The sequence below is a fragment of the Morone saxatilis genome, unplaced genomic scaffold, assembly GCF_004916995.1.
Source record: "Morone saxatilis isolate NCDOM2014 unplaced genomic scaffold, NCSU_SB_2.0 Contig1, whole genome shotgun sequence".
Taxonomy (NCBI): domain Eukaryota; kingdom Metazoa; phylum Chordata; class Actinopteri; family Moronidae; genus Morone; species Morone saxatilis.
The window spans coordinates 10,109,920-10,133,683 of record NW_023339651.1 but is presented as its reverse complement, the minus strand read 5'-3'; the positions used below and the strand labels follow the sequence as shown (position 1 = coordinate 10,133,683).

The 23,764-nt window shown below is 38.8% G+C and overlaps 1 protein-coding gene across 1 annotated transcript in view; it reads left to right on the top strand.

Moving 5' to 3' along the window:
- Positions 1 to 4,205: 4,205 nt before the first annotated feature.
- Positions 4,206 to 23,764, top strand: part of gfra1b (gdnf family receptor alpha 1b) — a 21,843-nt gene continuing 2,284 nt past the window's right edge. The window contains exons 1-8 of the mRNA XM_035667127.1: positions 4,206 to 4,409; positions 4,720 to 5,028; positions 5,791 to 5,874; positions 16,634 to 16,812; positions 17,506 to 17,678; positions 18,068 to 18,177; positions 20,717 to 20,851; positions 21,719 to 21,918. Coding sequence (XP_035523020.1) covers positions 4,370 to 4,409; positions 4,720 to 5,028; positions 5,791 to 5,874; positions 16,634 to 16,812; positions 17,506 to 17,678; positions 18,068 to 18,177; positions 20,717 to 20,851; positions 21,719 to 21,918 — 1,230 coding nt within the window. The 5' untranslated portion in view covers positions 4,206 to 4,369. The remainder of the gene's footprint in view (positions 4,410 to 4,719; positions 5,029 to 5,790; positions 5,875 to 16,633; positions 16,813 to 17,505; positions 17,679 to 18,067; positions 18,178 to 20,716; positions 20,852 to 21,718; positions 21,919 to 23,764) is intronic.

The window sequence follows — 23,764 nt, the reverse complement described above, 5'->3', positions numbered from 1 at the left end:
CAGGTGATTATACACTAATTAAAGTATACCAATGAATATTACATTCTATTTCTGACAATAGACCCTATTAAATGTTCCAGTATGTAATATTAAGGAGGATCTATTGTCCGAATCAAAACAATTTAAACTATGATCATTGGAGTAACACACTAAATACTTATCTATTGCATAAGCCAAACTATATATCTGTAATTTACACGATCAACAAAATGACTGACTGGTCCTTTAACACAAAATTAATCCTTTTACACATGAAGTGAGTTACAGCATCCTGTCAGAGGTGCAGAGAGTGGCCTAGGGACCTGGTAATTGGTTAGTGCTGATATCGTGATATACAATGATATCGATTACCCCCTAATAAATCTCATCCTGCAAGTGTTCTTGTGCAGCGAAGGCTTCAGTGTACTTGGGGGACACATCAAATGAATGATTACCATAAAGGGTCGGAGATGGATAACGCTGAGAGAGATCTTTTGCGAGGTAATAAAGAGTCCTGGCGTGGATAAGTGAGGGACCTCGGAGCTTGAGCCTCTTCCTGTTGCTGATTCTGTATAGATTTTTCATTTGTTTAAGTAGGACATATCATATGCAGGAAATACAACATTAGCTACTGCCAACGGAAACTTAACAACTGACAGCTTCCGCACCTCCACTGGGGCTTTAATGAGCAGTAATCAATCACATCCTTAAGCTATAATACTATATCACTGTATGGTTATTTAGATATGCTATGTAATAAATAAGCTTTAACTGGGTGATAGGCAAGGCGATGATATAAAAAGTTAACATTTAATAAATAGACCTATTATTTGTATCATTATATTATATAAAATTTCATTAACTTCTGATATCCACTCAAGCACAGCAAACAGGGTTGGAAGGGGTTACTTTACTCTACCAAATATGCAAATAAAGAGAAGAGAAAAGTCAAATAAATAAGATTACAGGTATTCTATAAAACAGATTGAACAATGTAACCTCAGAAAATAAACTACGACTTTTAGCATCGCAGCGTGTACCCTGCTCAGCGCATTTTGAAACACATTTTATTAAGTAAATTCCGGCAGTATCCTTCAGACCATTTTCACAGATGGAAGGCATAACTTACACTGTACTGTGATTTTTTTTCCCCTTTTCTTTTTTAAAAGACAAAATAATGGCTATGATAATGAACTAGATTATTCTTTGTTGTGAAATGTATGTGCACTGTCCATGTGTACATATGCATATTGCTCTTTTTAAAATGCATTTCAAAATTGTAATCCTGCTAACAATCCCCATTTTCACTAAATGTAACTGTAATCTGATTACATATTTTGAAGTATAATGGATAACATCCTGATAATGTAACCCTGTTACATGTAATCTGTTACTACCCATGCCTGGTAGCAAATACATCATTCATGATTAGAACTGCCTATGAGTTAGAGCACTCATGTAGCTTTGGTTCTACAGAGAGATATTGCCTTAGTGGTCTAATAGCTCAATGCATTTACAAGGGCCCATCCAATCATCTCTGAACTCTTCATTAGAGATGACAAATTGCCATGTGGTTAACAATGCAACTGAATATAAATTGCACAAGAAAAAACTCTACTGGGACAGTATGAGAGCTGGTCGATGTTACAGTGTTGATATTTTCATGATATTAAGTCTATGAGGCTACAAAAGCCTTCTAGTCTTTGCATAAGTCTCTATACAATAAATAGTCACATCAATGTCTTTAAGCCTTATTGTTACTTATGGGACATTACATCTAGTTGGATGAGTTTTTATTATACTAATGTAATCCACTGGGCACTCAGCATTACTCAGTAATCAGTCATGTGCCAATCAATTCAATGCAGGCAAATTCTGCCAGGCTCTTTTCCTTTATAAAGGCTTACATATACAATATCAGAAATACAAATGTTATAATACTTATTCCAGATATTTAACATGAGAAAAGAAGTTACATAATTCAGTAGCTGAACAATGTGATCACTATCACAGCATCATTTCAGAGGTAAAAGGCTAATAATGATTACAAAGCACACAATTTGGTAAACAGGAAGTTTCCTCAGGGCAAATCCACCGACTTAAATTCCATCTGTGCACCTACTGTATGCTAAGCAGGACTGTGGGGATCCCTCTCTGAACTGACTCCTTTCACTAATGAGGTTATTCTCTTATTTTTGTATTCAGAAACCGATATATCTCTTTCCAAGACGCTGCTGCTCATCCTTTTCCTACAGTGTAAATAAATGAACCTGTGCTTCAACTGCTCCTCTTACTCTTTGGTTGGTTTATACATGTGAGGAAGCCATTGTTGGTGCTGCTCGGGGGCAGCACAGTGGCTTGAGGCAAAGTAAAGAGAATAAAAAGGATGATAAATAAGTGAAAGGTTATTTGGCACTAAAAGGGCTTTGTTCTCTAAATCATATCAATCATCGACATAGTTATATCAACAATTCTTCAATGGGTAAGCCACGCAGATACTGACACATCTGGTATTTTCATCAATTTAGTTTGTAGATTACGTCCTTCACAGTAGCTACACTCATGCATGCAGTGTGTGGCATTTGCTGTGTGAAGTGTACCTGTACGTTTTCCCTTAAGGTTGATGTTTTATTTCTTCTGATGATAGCAGAGGTGGTCTTTTTTCAGGCACTATCTACTTCCACTATGAAATACAGTGTGAAACCTTGCAGAGGTTCCTTTAAGCAAGGCACTATCTATTTCACATGTCCTGCATACTGAGCAGTGTGTTCCTGCGTTTGGTCCCATATAGATGCAATTGAACAGAATCAAGCAGAAGTGAAAGAGGAAATTTCTGCTTTGATGGGGTTTCTATTACAGTGATGGGTTTTCATTGTTTTAATGTGAAAGAAGAGCTTTATGTTAGCATTACAACATTACAAAATCAGAACATTGTGTATACAACACGTTAATGTAGCAATCATGCTCAATATATGTTAAAAAATAATTTAGGTGTAAGGGAGGATTTTTTATCTTTGCACCTAAATTGTTTCTGTTGTGCATAATCTAAGTAAGCTGCAAGATCCCAGACGCTTATGGAGTACTACTGTCTCATTTTTTACTCATTCTGTGAATCTTTTTTTTTTTCCAGTGCAGAAAAACAAACTTTGATGGGAAAAGTTCTGTCAACAGTTATCACAATTTATATGGTAACTGCAATTTCAGATAAAGAAGCAATATGATTTCCCCCCCTGCCCAATTCCACTAACCACTTGTGCTATTCCAATTTGAGGGATTGAAATACCTCGAAACGTTTAAACATCCAACAAAAAAATAAAAAGACTCCCTCAAATTAAAGTGCCGCAGGCTATTAATACTTTTTACTGATGAGCCGAGTTGAGAGGACAGACTTAAACTGCCTTCAGTGAGATACTGAGACACTTAAAAAAATCGTTGCAATTTAGCTGTTCGATAGGAGATATATTTAAAATCAGTTAGGTTCTCATGCTATGCAGGCCTGCAGGTTACATTAATATATAATGAGCAATTATAAATGGAGATTTGTTTCCCCCCACAGAGTTAATAAGTGAATTCTGTCCAGCTGCAGTGTTCTTACAGATGTAACCTGCTTGCCGCAGGCCATCCATCTGTTTTTGACTGTCTGCAGCAGTTTGGTGTAAATTGAGGCAGTTCATGGATTTATTAAGGTTATTGTGCGCATAGTCGCGTGACGTCACGCCCTCACGCGTTGCATCTCGAGCCCCTCGGTTCCTCTTCAGAGTGGAGTCCGGATCAAACGGCGTCGGGGGTTTTTTTGGTTTTTTGCTCTTTCCACCTGCTTTATACGGAATGTAATTTTTATTTGATTTTTATCTCCAGCTTTTGGGAATTTAAACACGCTTTCAGTCCGTGCAGGGATGTGACAGTTAAACAAAGTTCAATTCATTCTTTAAGTTGAAGTGCTGTTGGGTTTGTTTGTTTTTGTTAGAGTTCTAATGCGGCTGTAAAAGTTTGGTCCTCGAACCCCCGCTGGCAGCTTCCCCCCCTGGGTGTGTCGGACCGGACACACCCGCGCTTGTAGTGCGTGTGACCGAGCGGCGGACAAAAAAAGCAGAGGGGGTTGATGGGAGCAAAGTGGAAATGGTTCACCATCTGCGCGTCTCTCTCCGTCTCACTTGTTTGTCCGAAACTCCGGCGGGGTCGCACGGTGTGGTTTTAGCTGCCGGACTCGGGTCTGCAGGTGGGATTCTCGCTGTTGGATCTACAGGATGCGTGATCACCTGAACTCACGCAATGTGCAGCCCGAAGAAAAGCGGATCTGTGTGACAAGTTCGCTTCACGTTTCCTTTTAAAACCCCCCAGAAGAGCCCCTCTTTCAGAGCTAACATACGGGAAAACCTCCTAAAGCGCAATGATTTTAACTACTTTTGTCATTATGTTGTCCTTCCCGGGTAAGTGACCCTTTCATCTGTTGGATTTCTCTGTTTGGCTCTAATATATGCTGATTGTATTTTAAAAACTCAGGGAGATGCAGCAGACAGTGGCAGTGAGAAATAAGACACGCACATTAGTTTGGTTTGCTCTGATAGTTGCATCTTTGTTTCTTATTTGGCAACAATACAAACAAGTAGTACCTACTCTCAACACAAATACTGTTTACTGACTGATGGGTGAGTCCACTGTGTGCTGAGCAAATGTCGGCAAACTACTTCACGTCGTGAATACAAATCTTTTCTGACTTCCCTCTTGTAAACCTCCCAGCCTCGCTGTTCACCTTGAGGGGTGACAGCAGCTCGTCCTCCCGGGCCGTCCGCCTGGACTGTGTGAAGGCCAGCGAGCAGTGTCTGAAGGAGTACAGCTGCAGCACCAAGTACCGGACCATGAGGCAGTGCGTGGCGGGGAGGGAGAGCAACTTCAGCGCGGTCACCGGTCCCGAGGCGCAGGGCGAGTGCCGCAGCGCAATAGAAGCCATGAAGCAGAGCCCCCTCTATAAGTGCAGGTGTAGAAGAGGCATGAAGAAGGAGAAGAACTGCCTCCGGATCTTTTGGAGCATATTTCAGAGTTTGCAGGGTATGCACTGCTCCAGAGCAAACTAATAATCGTTATTTGAGTGATTTATACGTTCATTGTAAAGCTATGCATTTATGGTGGAGGAGTATCCGGAGCCCGTTCACTTTGTAAAAGATATTCCATATGAGTAAAAGTCCTGCGTTTAAATTTTTTACTTAAGTAAAAGTACAGAGATATCATCAGGAAGGTAAGGCACAGGACCTATTATGCACGTAGAGTGGCCCCTGTCATTGTTATTCAATGCTTAGTACAACTGGATACCATCACTGATGCATTAATGTGTACTAAGCAGTATTTCAATGTATTTCCATTTTGCTACAGGTAGGTAGTTTTAGCTGTAATAATGCATTAACTCATTATACAGTACGTTTTAAGTGAAATCTGAACCCGCTAATAAACGGTCAGATAAATGCAGTGGAGTAAAAAGAACAATATCTTAATATGTGTACACTAGTAGGTCTTCTAGGAGTAGAAGTCTAATGTAACTTAAAAGAGAAACGCTCAAGGGCAGTGCAAGTACCTCAAATTTGTATAATAACGTATGTGAGATACATGTAACAAAGTGAATCTAAGGTCAAACGTCTCTATAAGCTCTATTGTGCAAATACATGACAACATATTCTTATTTACAAAATAAGCACTCATATACATAATTCATTCAGTGTAATTGATATTATAATGTTAAATGTCCACCCACACTGCATAGATACACACACACTTTCCAGCACATATTGGTGACAATCGTTTTGTTTTCCCCTGCAGCTAATGATTTGCTGGAATACTCTCCGTATGAACCAGTCAATAGCAGGCTCTCAGATATCTTCCGCCTGGCCCCCATCATAGCAGGTAAGATGCTGCTTTTACGCTGCTCACATTCCTCAGGTTTTAACTTTAGACATTGTGCAAAGTTAAGTCACTGCATACATGGAGACATTATTTCTCAGTTTGCGCTTTAAACCCAGCTTAAGTCAGCACATCACTGCTACAAATCTGTCACTATTTGACAACCACTCTTTTTTATTGCTGTCTGGTTTCAGGCTGCAGCTTTCAACAGCCATTATCCATCACAAAAGCTTTTATCTGCCACTGTGACCCACCGTACACAAAGCAGAGTAATTTAGTATATTTCACTTTCAGCTCTCAAAGCAATGATGAGAGGTCTGCGTGTTTTTCCCACTATCACAGTACTAGTGATGGAAGTAGCATTTATGTGCTAGTTTTGAATTAATCATCCTTTTAGAGTAGAGCGTGTTGTTTGAGCTCCAGGAGCTTGCAGAGCCTGGATTTTATTTTTTTTTAAGTTTAAAAAAAAAAGAACACATGAACAGAAATGCTTGTTGTTTGTTGTTGTGAATCTAAATACCACACGTCCTCAAATGTCAATGGAGTGCAGGTGGACTTGGGAGCATTCACCTAGGCAGGCCCATATTTAGATCTGCTGAGATTACACACACACACACACACACTCACTCACACATACCACAGAGGAGCAATTAACCATCTGTCTGCGTTCAATGGCACTGATAGAACGAGAGCTGTGTGTGAGACAAGTGCAGCACTCTCTGGCACTCTTCAATGTTGGGCTTTCTGGCTGGAGGAGGGCGTCTGCTGCACTGGCCAGCTACCATTTCACAGAAAAAAATTGGGCATTTGATTCTCTCTCTCCCACTCTGGCTCCCTCTTCTTTCTCGCTCCCTCCCTTGTCCTCTCTCTCTGGCTCTCGCTGTGATTGAATCCACTTAGCGTATCACAGTGGCTGTGCTCCACATGCGATGACATAATGGTTAACTGTATTTCAAAAGGGAGAGTAAAGCAAACATTTATTGGAATTCGGATTTCTCTCCCGTGCTGGAATAGTGCAAATGTAGTGCAGAGATAGGTCTAGCAATGCGAGACTAAGAAGAATTGGGAGAAAAATGAAATTGGAAAAGTGGTTAAGGATTCATGAGGCTTTCAGATAATGGGACAGCTGGTAAAAAAAACAGGAATTATTAAGAGGCCAAGAAGAAAAGGCAGCTTGAAATGTACAGATCATTATCTAACAATAAAATAATTTGCTTAATGTAGCTGAGATGAGACGGATCCAACTGAACAAATGTAAAATGTTTTAATTTTGATTAAGATATATTCAAAAATCGAAGCTGCTGCTAATGTGCTCTTCTATCAAAGTCAGTAACCTACAGTGTGGAAGACTTGGCAATTTAACTTTTTGTTATCATTATTTTGTGCTATTACATTGTAAGAGATCACCATTGTGTATGAAAGTATGTTAGCCATATAAATGGGGATTTCAGAGATGGAGCTGGAGCTGAGAAGCCAGTTTATTGTATAGCAGTGTGTAAACAGCCGAAGGCGGCTCTAAGGAAAAAATAAATAAATCACTCAAAAGGGTTAGATATCAGGAATCCATTTGCTATAAGTGACCTCATTCCTGTCTGCAACTAAGCCAGGCCTCAGGCAACCAGCAGTGTAAAATAATGCACATGTGAGCTAACATAGAATGATCCATACTATATCCCATGGGTCAACTGCTGGGACATGATGCCCACTAGTCTGAATGACTGAAAATCAATACTTGTTATTGTATACTTTTAATCCATTTTTATTCCAAGTAAGTTTCAGAAAATGTAATTTTAGACAGCTATGAAATGAGTAGATGCTCCAACCTGACTTCTATTAACCCTTCCTCCCATCCTGTTTGGGGATTTAATTGGCTGTCGTGTAGTAGCTTTACATGTACACATGTTTTGCCAAGTTTTTCGAATGTTATGTAAATGGCATGACTAATCATATGTAGCAACAAGAAATATGGTCTGTACACAGTGTTTTGAACTAAATGCTAACATGTCAAAGCTCACATGCTTACAGTGACAATTCTAACATGCTGATGTTAAGCAAGTATGTTCACAATTTAAATTTAGCATGTTAACATTAAACAACAACAAATAATAATAATAATTAACAATAATAATAATTAAATAATTAACAAATATTAAGGCAAACTATTCAGCAGTTGTTGGGACATTTGATTTTAAACACATGCAGACCTCATGGTGAAAATCATTATAATTCATAGTCTGTGAACCATGAATGTCAGTACCAAATTGTGGGCTAATCCATCAAGTTAATGTTGAGAAATGAGAACTTTGACCTACAAGTAGCGCTAGAAGAAAAGTTAGGGGATCACCAAAATCATTAGGATTCATTTAGCTGTGAATATTTGTACCAAATGTCATGACAATTCATCCAACAGTTGTCAAGATATTTCGCTGGTGGCACTAGAGGTAACAGATGGTATCACCAAATTCAGTTGGATTTATCCCCTGGGGACCAGGGACGTCTACAAAATTTCATGACAATCAATCCCTTAGTTTTTGAAATATTTCAGTCTGGACAAAAGTGGCTAACCTACTAACATTGAACCACGCTGCTAGCATGGTTAAAATCAAAGACACCATAATTAGTTTCCCACTACTCTTGTTAGACTACCCGTATGACTCCTTCATTAAGTAACCTTTTTTTAACCTTATGTTTGGCTTCTCCAGAAAGCGTCCCTTATGTAGCATTTATAACATTATTCATTCAAACTGAAAGGCGTGACACTGAAGTCAATAACTGCTGGAATAAAGTCTCCAGGAACAGCTGAAATTAAGTGCTGTGTCATTTATAAATCAATGAACAAGTGCACTTCAGAGATGTAACACAATACGGTTGTGCAGACTGAGGGAACGGTGGGACTACAGAACTGCCCTAAAAAACAGAGCTTCTGTACAACACATCATGTTTATGTCTTCAAAAATAATTCACTAGGGCACTTGAGGCCATCAACAAGGAAAAGTTGTTTAGTCTTTACTAAACTACACTGAGCTAAAGACAACTTGACTCCAGATGTACCTGCAGTTTTTTGGGTTTTTGCTTTTTTGCGATCCCATAGCAAGAGTTAAGAAAAGCAAGGATTCCTGCAGGGTATATTTTGGTATATCAATTCCCAACTTATAAGATACTTTTAAGAGACAAGATGAACTGATTCTGCATCTCCTCAACAAGCCTGACACCAGTGGTATAAGATTACATCCTAAAAATGGAACATACTGTACAGAACACAGTATTCTGCATTTTAGGATGTTCTAATGCTTACCTTTGAAAATGAAAAAATAGTGTCAGTTGTATGTATTTGCAACCAATGATTATTGAAAGTTAGGAATATGTCAATGTAAAGCCTTAATGAATATAGCCATGTCCCAATGCAGACACAACTCTTATACTAAATTTCTATCATTCAGTTCCTACCACTCATGTTCCTATGATTCTGTAAATACTATAAACTGGAGGACATTTTCTTAACTACAAAAATGTTTTCAGTTTAAAAGTGATAAACTTCAGAAGTCCTCAATTTCCATGTAAGCAGCATCTCTCAAAGAGGAAATCTCACTATCACTGGCCCAACCACTGAGCCCAGTATCTTCCCCTCTGCTCCCAGTATATCCTCGCAGCTCATCAGTAGTCTTCCAGAAAATCGAATCGGTGAACAAGAGATGAAGCTTGGCATGACGATTTTCCATTGCAATGTTTTTAAGAATAATTCAGTGGGTCTAGTTGCCTGAAGCAACAGATTCATCCTCTGTAGTCTTTGTCCTCTGCCACTGGCCTGGCTTGCCTGTGAACTGTGAACAAACATGAGCAAACAGCTCCATCTGAACATTAGAGTGACCGTCAGTAGAAGAAACACTTTTAATCTGCTCATACTTTTTACACAAGACTGCTTTCGAACGTATCAGTGAATCATCTGAAGGCATTTCCTTTACACACGTCTTTGTTTTTGCTCTGCCCCTCTGTAACCGCAGAATAACACAATTGATTCCAACTGAGTTAACCAGAGGGAGCTTAAAACCCAATAATAGACAAGTTGTGGATTAGATGTTTGAAATTCACTTAGGTGCTGCGTAATCAAATATTCAACTAAACTAAAGTATTCAGTAGCATGATTTTTTATATATATATTAGCAAGAGCAAAAGCATAAAACACTGCATAAAGCACTTATAGCTGTTTGCACATAGGGAAGACGATAACACTAACAACTGCAAAATAAAATGTAATCCAAGATGATGAATGACCACCTCCAACAATGACACACCGCATTTACAGTATTGCAGAGGTACCGCATTATAATGTGCATATGTGTGTGTGTGTGCGCAGTTGTTGTTATGTCCACCCCCTGTAAAACACAAGAGAAAATGCCTTTAGGAGACTTTAGAAGGCAACACGAAAAACTAAAGTAAAACTACAAGAGCAAAAAGCCTTTCTCCCAATTTAAGTATGAAACTTGTTTGTATTTGGAAAATTGCATATTGATAGTTTGTGTCCATCACACTGGACTGCATTAAATTTGGAAGCTAAAGTTATAATTTTTTTAAGCAAGCATTTAAGTATCTCAAAATCTATGTGGGAGAGAAGGATTCCGTAATTCACTTTGTTGTACAACCAAATTGGGTGTCAAGGGGCGGCTACGGCTCAGTGGGTAGAGTGGGTCAGCTCCTCCTGTCCACATGTCGAAGTGTCCTTGGGCAAAAAGTGTCAGGTTAGCCAGCACCTTGCATGGTAGCTGGCCTGAGAAGCAAATTGTAAAGAGCCACATAAATGCAACGTAACCAGATTGTGTGTTAAAGCTCCAGTGTGTAACATTTAGGAGGCTCTATGGGCAGAAAGAGAATATAGTATTCATAGGTATGTCTTCATTAGTGTACAATCACCAGAATACAGGAATTGTTTTTGTTACCTTAGAACGAGTCGTTTTTATTTACAGAGGCTGCGGGTCGGCTTCTATGTAGTCCACCATGTTGAACCACCATGTTTCTACAGTAGCCCATAAGGGAATTAGGGGATTAGCATGAAGACTAGCCTGAATTTCAGAATGTGCGGAGAGTAGTTTACTTTGAAAATAAATATGTAATGTAAGTATTCTTGTGTTGAGGGAAGATGTTGTGAAAAGTACATGAGAATTTTTTACTTTTTGATGTTTTGACACACTGATTTGGCCACATCATACAAATCAAAAACTATCAGTTATGAAGACACACACACGCTGACTAACCCACTCCCAGCACTCCCTCCCTGCCACTCTGACACATATGAATCTTTTTGGAAGATGAAGGCTCAGTAAAGCAGCTTGGAGAGCAGACATTCCTCACCAAGATGAGTGTACCTGATGGCTTAGCCATGACAAGCTGTGCACAGGGAGCCTAGTGGATATGCAACCATGAGTGATGCAGGCAACGGCTAATCATGGCTTTGAGATAAGAAAATAAAACGCTGTAGGCTGCGGGTGACACAGGATAATGTTTTCAGTCAGGCATGGAATTATTTGATGTGAGCTAACTACACCCCGGCCTACACCGCTGCACACCAACAAGTATCTACACAAACGCATAATTATTCATAGTGTGTCCATTGCTGCTGCATGGAGGCACTCATCTAAGTGCAAATCACCCTGCACACATTCCCATACAATGACGTTTTCAAATTCAAAAATATCTCAGGTCTCAGGTTTACATCTCAGATTGATATACAGGTGCAAAATATACAGGTTCATGATTTTAACAACCAATTCAAGACGCCTTTAGTTACATTATTTGGTATCTGCTTATGGTGAGACAGTACATAGAAGTTATTATTTATTATATTTTTAATTGGCCAAGCAGAATATCATCACCTATTTGAGCTGAGTGGATTCTTTGTGAAAAATGGAAAGCAGAAGTGTGCCTGGGCGTCCACACTCTCACACTGCATCAACAGGTGCGACCAAGTGCGCTCATACTTCCTGCTCTCTTTCCCATATCCTGCAGTCACAGTAGCACCATATGTGCATCCATCTTAACCTTAACATAAACCTTTTCCTCATGACCAGTGAGTCAAATCTGAAGGACATGTTATTTCATGACATCATACACTGACCTTAAACTGTCAAGGCTAGTTTGGGTTCCAAAGGAACCTGTTTGGATGTCACTATGTGGTTGAATGGTTCCAATATGAACCTTTGAGCAACTTCCTCAGGCCACCATCACTAAATATTGTAATCTCCATCACCATTGCCTTGTCTGGAGGGATTTTCATTCCCAGCATAAAATTTAGCAACATGGTTTGAAGGACTATGGTCCGCATGAGTCCCACAGTCCACCATCAGCATCTCTGTGCACATATCTTAGAATCATACTGAATATGGCAGCCACCAACAATGCTGAGGGTACTGCACTTCTGTTGAATGAATACAGGATCAATGACTGACAAGAGGATTAAATCAAGGAAAGGAATAGCTGGTGCGATAGGAGCTAAATGAGATTTTGCTAATTACAAGGATGCACTTAATAAATGTGTCATGGGTCTCTGGTCATAAATACTGAGACAGAGGGACGTGGATTTAGTGATGCTGGCAGGATGCCTGATAGAAGGCAGGGTGCCATGAAGGAGCGAGCTCTGACCACTGCTTTTTTCATTCCATTATGGGAGATGACAAAGAGGGCACTAAGTGGAGGGATAGGTTTAGAAGGATTAAGTAAAGCAGTTATACATTGTGAAGGACGATTTTAGACAATCATCTAGACAGCATACAAAGACTTTGCAGTATAGTTATTTTGTTGTTTTCAGTATTTGGGATAGTAAATATTGAGGGAAATAAAGATAGACTGTTGAATTAGGACAGGTTTTATGACTGAAAAATGTGTCCAGAGTAGTATACACAATACACACTTTTGTCTGCAATTTGGCTGAACTCAAAATAACCTCACTGTGTCTCATAAAATTATGTTTGAAACCCTGATATTCATTCAATATATACTAAAGTAAGACACAGCCCTTTATTGTGGCCTTGTTCTAATGGCATACACCAACAATGCTGTTTATCTTCATTGACTAGCTAATAGTTTTAACTGAGTTTATGCAGTGGGCTTCATCATAATCCAGACTTTTGCCTCTAGATCTCCATACACACAGCTGGTTCTTGAGGTAATACTATATTACTATAATCAGTGTTTCTTGGATATGGGAGGATTTTCATTGTCAGACACAGATAGCAGGGTAATTCCATGACCACATGGTCCTATAGTCTAAAATTATATTCAGAGAAAAAAGAAATAGACTTGAGCAATTGCCTGACAGAACGTTATTATCCAGAATTGCTACACTGGAATTAAACCTGATAGATAAAAGAGTTTTTAGGAAGAGCTCTACTGCTTCTGACCTCACCGCTCTTATGTTTAATGGTGGCATCAGTCCAGGAAATTCTGTTGGTGCTCTTTATTCCATGTGTTCTGTGCAAAGAGATGATTGAACCATCTAAGTCTGAATCTACAGGCATAAGTGAAAAGAATGCACAAGGGGAATGCACAATCAAATGCATGAGGATCTCTGGATGTTACTGACAGGAAACCTTGGAGGAAACCAGGCAGCCATTCTCTCATGTTTCATTAGCTTTTCACCATTTTTGCATCAAACAATTAATTGCCTAATTGATAATGAAAATAATCATTAATCACAGCCCTAGTCTTTTCTCATGTAGTGTACCTCAGCTATATTCCAGAGCTCAAGGGCAAGTTCTCCAACACAGACGCATGACACAATTTGGATATTTTAGCTTAAGCCCACTGATATGAAAAAGTGCTTTCAGTAATTACAGATGGAAAACTTTACTGGTATTTCATAATTTAGGGCATTACAAACATTGAAATTCTTGGCAGCAGTACAATAGAGACATTTAGTTGTCATATTCTCATATTTACTCACTGTATTAGTGAACAGAGCCCCAAAGGACACCATAATTAGCCTCTTCTTTCAGATTCATTAGCCCTACCTGGCTGGCGGTCTTTCAAAAGCTCTTTTGTATCAACCTATTAGAGGTCAAAGGGTCTGAATCCAGTGTTTGCTAGAGGGCCTTGTTATTTGGTCTACATCAATGCACGGTGCATCAACACGGTGGCCTTGCCCAGGGGTTGCAACATAAGAAGGCTTAAGTTGTGAAAAAAAGTTGTTTTAGGCAGACATATAGAATTGCAGTTCTTGGTATGCACTGCAAGGCATTGAGTAACAATTCAAGAAAGTAGGATAATGTTTAGTGAAATTATTTAATATATACTCCAGGTTTAAATGATATATTGGAACAGTATTGTAAGAATACCTGTTAACAAATCCTATTTTTTGAGGTTGGTGGGCTTTTTCTGCGAGATGAATGTAAACGTGTCTGGCGTTCACATTTCTGTTAAGTGTGGCGGCCACCTGGTTCTGGTTGGCCAATCACAACTGTGTATCTAATATGCAGTGCGTTTGATACTATGAGTGTACAATCTTATTGGCCTTTTTCAACCAACCTGTTGTAGAACTGTTTCTATTAAATCCGCTTTGTAACTGGACAGTATATTTTTCTCCAAAAGAAGATAAAACAACTCAACTAAGCTACATCACACATTTCGTTGCTCTGATTGGTTGTAGGTCCATCCAGTTGCATCCAGTGGTATTTTGGTCTGTTGATAAAACCCCTTAGAAATGAAAAGAAAAATGAACTAAGACGTTCCAGACTACCAAGCTAGCTCTTGTACTCTTGTAGAAGATTTGAATAAAGTAAAGTTGAGCTTAATTCTCATATGAACTCTTAGAGACAGTGACAAATGGTTTGTTCTTAAATTTCTCCTGAAATAGACCAAATATGACCCCCAAATTAGCTTATTAAATGCAAAAATGCTCTTGATAGAAAAGGTTTTTTCCTGCCGAGGGGTGTTGTGTCTATATGGAGTCACGCTGATAGCTGACCTACAGTTCCAACCTCCTTACTCACACTTAACTCGGGCCATCTGCTACATATGCACATATGTACAACCATGTTCTAATCCAAGTCCTTAAAATAAGAACTTTTTAAAAAGCGCAAAAATAAAATGGTACGGTAAGCATTCCCCTCTGGGTAACAATAATTGAGGTAAAACTGTCACACCTATGGCCCAGGAGCTACAAACAGCCACTAAATGATCACAGCCCACATCTCTAGGCACTTGTCAGATGTAAGTAATGGGTTTTGTAATATGTGATTAACCCAAGGTTCAAGAATGTATTCAGATTTAATCATGGCTCATTCTGCGGTGCATGAAAGAGTGCAGTGAGCTTCAATTCCACCTCAAAAGGCAGAATTACAGAATCCATTCTTCCATGCCGGGGCTGAGGATACAGTTTGTGTTACTGTGCAGAAGTCATTCGAGCAGGAAGGACTTTAACTACAACAAATGAGAAAAATGAGATGTGGGAGTCATTCAGTTGGCCGTACAGTGCTTTTGCTTTGATGGAAGCAAAAATGGGTGACTGTTTGCGTAACTCAACGCAGGGAAAATGCAGTGCGTCTGGGCAGGTGTTTGTATTTTCAAAGCACACATTTCTGTGTTTTCTGTAAGGCTGAGGACAACAAAATCCCCCTCGAACTACATGTATAAGACCGGTCACACAAACACACAATGTGCTAGTGTGAGAAGTGTGCTCAGAGAGATGAGAGGTCAGTGTGGTCTGACTCTGGCATTCAGTTGCACATAGGCAAGGTTTGATCATAAATGCCAGACCTAATGAGGTCTGAGGGGGCGATCTGATAATAACCTGAGGTACACCATTTAGCCAGGGAATTATGAGTTCAAACATGCAACAAAGGAATTGCAACAAATTAATTAACTAAAGCAATAATTGGTGCTATAATTCATAGTGAATCATCAGTAAAAAAATAAAAAATAAAAATCGCCACAACTTGCATGTTATTTGCAAATGCAAGCATGGCTCAAAGCTCTCATACAGCCCTTTTTCAGTTTCAAACAGGCATACCGTAAATATCCAATAGACATTTTTCACAGCAGCCATTTTGACATGAGATAATGAGTAAACACAGATTACACAGTTAAACACAGTTACCAATGATACTAATTAAGGTTTTGTTCCATTTAGTGTAGCAGAGCCTATCCAGTGAGCCAATAAGAACAATAGAAACACCCTGACTCTGTTTGACCTGAGTGGAAGAGAACCTTAATTAGTATTACTGGAAAAACTGGGGTTACCAGGTTATGCTGGTTATGCTGCTAAAAAAGAGGTCTTTTCTAGTATGAAACTGAGGAACTGGTCAATCAGTCAATCAGACTTAATTTGTATAGCACTTTTCATACACACACACACACACACAACATCTTGAATACATGAAAAGATAATTAGTGGAAAGTTTTTTGACATCATATAAAGCTTTGTTCTGGTTGTGGCTGGGATAAATACTTCCCAACATTTTAATAATAATCAAATGGCTTTTATTTCATCTTAATTATATCAGATAGTATTTTCTAGTGCACATAAGAGATACTTCCTTAGTGCTGTGGATAGAAATGGAGATGTGTAATTTCTCAGGAGCGATGTAATTAAACTGTTTTTAAAAGAGATGCTAAATAATGAAAAGTCTTCTCATCCAATTCATTCACAACCATGTTCATTTCCTGATGAAGTCCTGATCATTTATGCTGCGTGAACAACAGTGTAACCTGTGCAAAGAGCAACAATTTCTACATAAGGAAGTATATGAAATGGTGTGTCTTTCTTCTCTCTTAGCTGAGCCTGCATCCACAAAGGAGAACAACTGTCTGAATGCTGCCAAGGCCTGTAACTTAAATGACACATGTAAGAAATACCGCTCAGCTTACATCAGCCCCTGTACTAGCAGGGTGTCCACTTCGGAGGTCTGCAACAAGCGCAAATGCCACAAGGCCCTACGTCAGTTCTTTGACAAGGTAATTAAGCATGTTAATTTTGAGCGGTATTTGTAGCTTTTTCTTGTGTGTGTGTGTGATTTTATAGTTGCTCAAACCAACATCCAAACCAGGTGTCAAATAGAAAGGAAAAATGCTGTTTTCAGTGCAATTTCAAATTAAGCTGACTTTGAATCTAGAGATGCAACTGTTCAATCAATTGATTAGTTGTCAGCTATTAAATTAAACAACTATTTTGACAATCAGTGTTTTCAGTAAATGTTTGTAGAAGAAATGTGTGGGTCATCATTGATCAATGAACATTTTTCACAGGTGTATAACATTTTATGGACGAAACAAATAATCGATTTTGTAGCCCTATTTGAATCCAACCCTGTGTAAAAGTCCCAGTTACCTACCATAACATTTCACTCCACTAAAAGCTACTACTGATGTTTTGGAGGGAGTTACAGTGAATCTGAGGACTCGATGTTAACATTTTGTCAATATTTTACATATATACATATATTTATAAACTGGGTATGGTAAGTCAACTGCTCTAGTACAGGTGGGAGCTGCACTGTAAGTTGAAGATGTTTTTTTTGGATGGCAAGTAAGAGGAGAGTTTTGTAGATATCAAAAGATACCTGGGAGGAAGTGAAAAATGTTTTGCTCTCCGGCCTTTAACACCGCCCACATCAACAGGTGTTCTTTTTTTTTCTTTTCAAAATAAAGGTTCCAACTAAATACAGCTATGGGATGCTGTTTTGCTCCTGTCCAGCGGGAGATCATATGGCATGTGCAGAACGCCGACGACAAACCATTGTACCCGTCTGCTCCTATGAGGATAAAGACAAACCTAACTGTCTGTCTCTTCAAAACACATGCAAGACCAACTACATCTGCAGGTAGGAAGGCACACACAGATCCTTAATGGACTTTTTTTTCAAATATGTATTCTCCGATGTTCTTTATACTAGTGTTTGCTTTTACTGTCATAGAAAAACACATCTGTCTTCAGTTGTTAAAGATGCATGTGAAACAATAACATATAGAGTGTACAGTAGGTTCTAGTACGCTGTATAGGTTGTATAGGAAACTAAAGCAGTTTTTCCAATTACACTTCTTAATTCTATATATTCCCACAAGAGTTGTTAGCAAATAATGGGAAACACTGTTTTTGCTAGTTAATATATGGCTTTAAATGATTAAACTAGTGCTTGTAATTGTCTTGTTTGATATCTAATTACAGCATCAGGAAATTAGCATCTATAATTTGTATCTCTATTGTTTTTAGGTCAAGGCTGGCAGACTTTATCAGCAACTGTCAGCCTGAAGCTCGCTCCATATCTGGCTGTCTGAGGGAGAACTATGCTGACTGTCTGCTGTCTTACTCGGGTCTTATTGGTAGGTTATTCTCTAAAGCATTTTTTAAATTGGCTTCAGAATTCACCAGATTAATTATATAACTAGACTTATAACTGTGATACTAATAATATTTCTTATGATTCGCTTTGTGCCGTTGTTGCTAAACAATCTATGGCAACAAATCTATTCAGATTAACTTGCAGCCAGGAAAGTAAATAAGATAATGTCCCAATAGAAAAGGCTCATAAGAAATGAATATAATCAAATTCATGGCATATAAATATTATTTGTCAATGACTCTTTTAGCAGTCAAACTTGTTTGTATTGTATTTTTAATCTTGATTTCTCTTTTGTTTTGCTTTATTAGCAGTGTGAAGATTTTGTCAGCTTGATTAGAAGTGACATATCAAGCGTTTATCAGATTTAGTTTTTCCTAAGCCAAAAAATAACAAAGGCGTGTGGAGAAGTTGGGGTTGGATAATTGCTGGTCCATACAGCTACATTTGTTAAAGAATGACACTTCTCTACAAATCATGTCAGGTTTTTTTTTAATTAGTGTCTAAACCATAAAAAAACGTCATGAATCTGAAAATATAAAACTTAAACCATAAACACACAATTGTCGCATAACAACACAGTTTACACATACTATGGTATATTATAAATTACATGGCACCACAAGCACTGCTATTTTGTATGCATGTGTGCTAACATGCAGGTGAATAACAGCTCAAGTACAGATGTTAACTAGCAAGTAAAGTAACTTGATCTTAATGTTTTCTCCACAGCGCAGATTAAGAAACCAGGTCCACTAGCAGCCAGACAGCTGAGATCACTGTCAAGTCCAAATCTGTAGGGTTTACATTACGGTTGAGCAATCATTTCTATTTTCATATTGTCCAATCACGGTTACTCGAGATTGCAATAGGCGATCCGATCGCCAGGGGGGCGGCAGGTGTAGAAAAAGGTGGGGGGCAGTTACGTCACAGCATGCCAGTGTGAAATGCCAGCACGGACAACTTCAATCTTACACTGCTGACTGCTGACTAGTTTAGACCCATCTCCACTTTTCGTTTTAGTAGGTTGGAGGTGGAGGAGGTGCATGATTGCTTGCATGATACGACCAAGGTGAGAAGCGACACGTTGCTTAGCCTGTTCACCGACGCATAGAGCAGGTTAGGACATCCTCACTGGGAAAAACAAACTTATGTTCACTCATTTGCATTGCTTCCAGACTGATGACTCAAGGGCAGCCCTATGGCACACATTTAAATAAATCTATTTAATAGCAGCGTCTCCAACAATTGTGTGTCTGTGCTTGGTGCCACTACATCACAACATGTGTGAGTTTATTGTCATTATCCTATGTTTAATATCACAATCCAAATTATCTGCATAATGTAAACTACTCTTATTGAGCACAGAGCAAAGTTTTGGAGAGCAGGCATATAGAGAACGGAGATGTGGGGTGTCAAATCCATGGAAAAGAGACGCAAACTAGTTTGTAATTAAGGATTTAAAATTCACTCGTCAGTTGTGCTGATTAACGGGGCTCAGCAGGCCGGCATGCTGCTCCACCAGAAACATTTCTAAATGCACATTAGGGCGCCGATTCTGGAGATTATTTTTTATAACATCTTAGTGCTGATAGTAAGTTTAGTTAAAATTGCCTTAAGATCTGCGCAGGAAAAACCAATCGTCAATCATCCTTCAAATCGCTGATATATGATCCTATCGTCAATTGGCACAATCCCTACCCTAGGGTACATGACATGACAGTTCATACATCATAGCACTGTGCAGAAATAGTACTTGTTTCCGTTTGTTCAGTCTTTCTTCCATCAGTGGGCTTCATTATGTAGAAAGGAAAAATGATGTCCCACTGAGTTTTAGTAATGAGTTTTGAACGCAGGGCAACAGTGACCAATTGCAAACTCAACAGGCAGACATTTTAATCTACACCATTCATATTCTACTTCACACAGGTTACACCCTCTAATGGGGCCCCCCTGGCTTAACCACTCATCTCTGTCTATGCACACAGAAATTTACATGTACTTGCACAGCTAATAAGTATGAGCCTACTCAACCCCATGCTCCCTCTCAAAAGGGAACAGTTTTATTCAGTTACATCAAGTTGACAAAATAGCCAAAAGTGGTTCCATTTGAGTTTCTGCCCATAAAGTAGAGTGTGTCCCAACTTGGTCACGACTGACTCAAAATGGTCGGTAAGAAACAGCAGCCCTGAAAACACTTTTCACAATACTCTCCAGAGCTGCAATTTGCTACCTTTCTTGACATCAGCAATTCTTTGAATAATGTGCATGTTGTTGAATAGGCAAGACCACTGGGCGAGCCACATAATCTCTGATCTAATAATCAAGATTCAGCAGGTTATAATGCAATGGAATTCAATGCAAGTTCTGTAGAATTTGCTCACTCTTAAAGGCTGACCTAAACATACCCATTTCAGTGTGAAGAGCCTCAAAAGTGACTGACTAAACGAAAATGGGGTCCAACTATGATAATGGGACTACATTTACAATGACTGACAGTAGCTTTCTTCTTTATGCTGCAGGTACGGTGATGACACCCAATTATGAGCGATCACTTGGTATCAGCCTGTCGCCATGGTGTGACTGCAGCAGCAGCGGGAACAGCAAGGCAGACTGTGATAGATTTGCCGAGTTTTTCACCAACAATCGATGCCTACGTGAGTTCACATACTTCGCCATCCTGCAGAAATAAATTTCCCTTCCAACCTTCTTCCAACCTTGCACTGTTCTTCACTGCATTAGGTCAGATTGACTAATTGTACTGTCTGTACTTGGGAGATAATGACTTGAAAGAGGAATAGTATGGGTTGGGCTATAATGTGTTTGACATCATCTCTCTCTGTGTTTGACATCATCATTTCCACATTAAAACTCAAAATAGAGCAATTTTAATTGAACTGCTTTGACAATAACTTATGCCAAGTCGGTATTTACTCCGATTAAGTCTTGATAAATACAAACACATTGTAGTCTGCTTATGGAAAGGTATCTTAACCTAAATGTTAAATTAATGATGAGAAAATTACATTACATTACATAAATGATTTTAGAAGTTTTCTTATTTCGGACAGCTCTTTAGTTCATTTCCGTAGTGGTTTGTGAATCATAGCTATTACCGGCAGACACTGCTTTTAAAAAGCCTCTTGAGAAAGGTCAAGTCATTTCTTCTCCTACCCAATTATCTAAAGTATCAATTATAAGCAGCATTTAGTTGGACATTAAATGTTTTGGGCCATGTCACTTGCATATTTATTTCTGAGGCAAGACCATGAGACATCTGCTAACTTGTTAGATGTGCAGACTTATTTTTTTTAAACAGGGCTCGGGGGGGGGTTCTGATGGATAATACAAATGCAACAACCTTATGACATTGAATGCATATTTTCTCATGAATGTGTACAGTATTTTCCAACTTTGTACACATCTTTCCTGCTACATTTCATTTAAGCAGACACTTTTTAGAGAAACATTGATTCTACATGTACAGGATCAAGAATGACACCTATAACACTATATTCTTGCAGGTAATGCCATCCAGGCCTTTGGCAATGGAACTGATGTTGGAGTTTGGCAACCCCAACCTCCGATTAAGCCTACTGTACTAGACCCTAGCATCACTCGAAGGGGTAAAGACCGAACCAGTAACGCACTGGATGCACTGACGGACATGGGCAAACTGGACCTTGATGGCGACTCACTATATCACATCTGTGGGACCTTACAGGTAGAGTGTGTCTGTGTTTGCATATAGGCTGTATCTTTTTTTTTCGCATACAGCACTGACGTAATGTTTCTAAATAAAAGTTGCAAGGCATAAAAAAATAAATAAAATGAGAAGGAGAGGTGGAGATGAAATTACTGCATCGTTTTTGATAATATTAAAAAGTCATCAACTTAATGTGAAAGCAGGGTTGAAAAAACTAATTTATCCAGTTGCATTTATCTGATTTATTTAATGTACTTTTAATTTGCTATGGCTCAAAATACCTCAAGAAAAAACACAAACTAATCTAAAGAAACAAGCAGCATTCTGGTGGCACCACAATATAGTCCGCTCAGCAGTGCGTTTTATTCGACTGCATACTTTATAAATGCATACAGACAATACTTTTCAGTTATAAATCTCCAAATAATGGAGTTACCTAATTTAATTCTGACTCAGACTAATGACTGTCAGCCAGCTTACACCTCCACTGATCTCAATAACAGAGAAACTTTATTGGTTCTCTATTGGAATCCCTTGCTTAAACAGAAAAGGTACCACTGCCCTGCAAGGTAATTAGTTTGAATTTTCATAATAACTACTTATCTCAGTGCAGCTGTCTGTTTGCTGTTAGTGGCTTTGCCTCTCGTCTATAGAAAAAAAAAAAAAACACTTCTACCCAGCGTTTTTTATGGCAACATAAAAGGACAAACATGAAATCCTCTCACGTAATAACAAATGGTTTGATGAATTTCCAGGCTTTTTGTCCTTGTACATTGTGAAGGCATCAGAACTGAAAAAAGTAAACTGAAAGAAAATTCCTGAATCCAAATTGAGACTAAACATCAGGTTATATGTCTATTCAGAGCCTCTGTCTGAGTGTCAGACGTCTGGCTCTGTCACCTTGATGGATCAGGGATGGTTTTATGATGGCATACAGAATCCCCCCTCCTGGGCAGAAAGATGAGACGTCAGTGTGGAGTCAGAGTTTCCAAAGCTGTCATGTCAAAGCTAATTGGTTGCCACAGTAACATCAGAAATGGCCCACAGGGGTAGTGTGTCTGTGAGTGTGTGTGTGCGCAGGGACACAGTATCATTGTAAGGATGTACCACATTTTTCCCCCCCAGACTGAGGTTTATGTTTACTAAAATCCCTGTTAGCTTTGTAACAACTATATATATGCTCATGGTTAAATAATAAAAATGTCAGTGTTGATTAGTGGTATGAGACACAGATCAACGTCTTTCTGCCTCATGCACTTGCACTGAACATTGCTGTTGAATGTAAATCAGTAATTCAACATTCAGCATTCAAGTATAATTACTAGAAAACTTTTTTGTTTAAAAAACAGTTCTGACAGTACCTCAATAGAAAATTCAAGCTTCACAAAGTAGAGATCATAAGGTTCATTTTTAACCAAATCTCACCACAAGGTCCATTCAGTAGCTGTACTGGAGCTTCTGGAGCTTTAGGCCCCTCAAAAGATAAAGTCTGCACAGTTGTCATGCAATTGTAGGTCTCCAAATTGGCTACTAAAGACACTATTCTTTCAACCATGTTTCCCAGGTCAATTTCTGAGCAAACTGAATCTGCTGATGAAGACTGTGTGAGATTGTGTATTATCAAAAGCTCCAAAATGGCAAACTACTAAATTGACCTTGTGGTGACATTATGTAATTTACAAAAGGTAGTTGCAGTTGTTCACATTTCTTCTTAAATCTAACTAACCTAATCCAACGTGTGTGAGCAGAAAAATCTCAGAGAACTTGTGTGACTGTGCAATCAGAAATGTTCGTAGCAGTCACAGACTGATGCAAATGGATATTCATTTGGAAATATCAAATGCAATTGTAGAAAACCAAATCA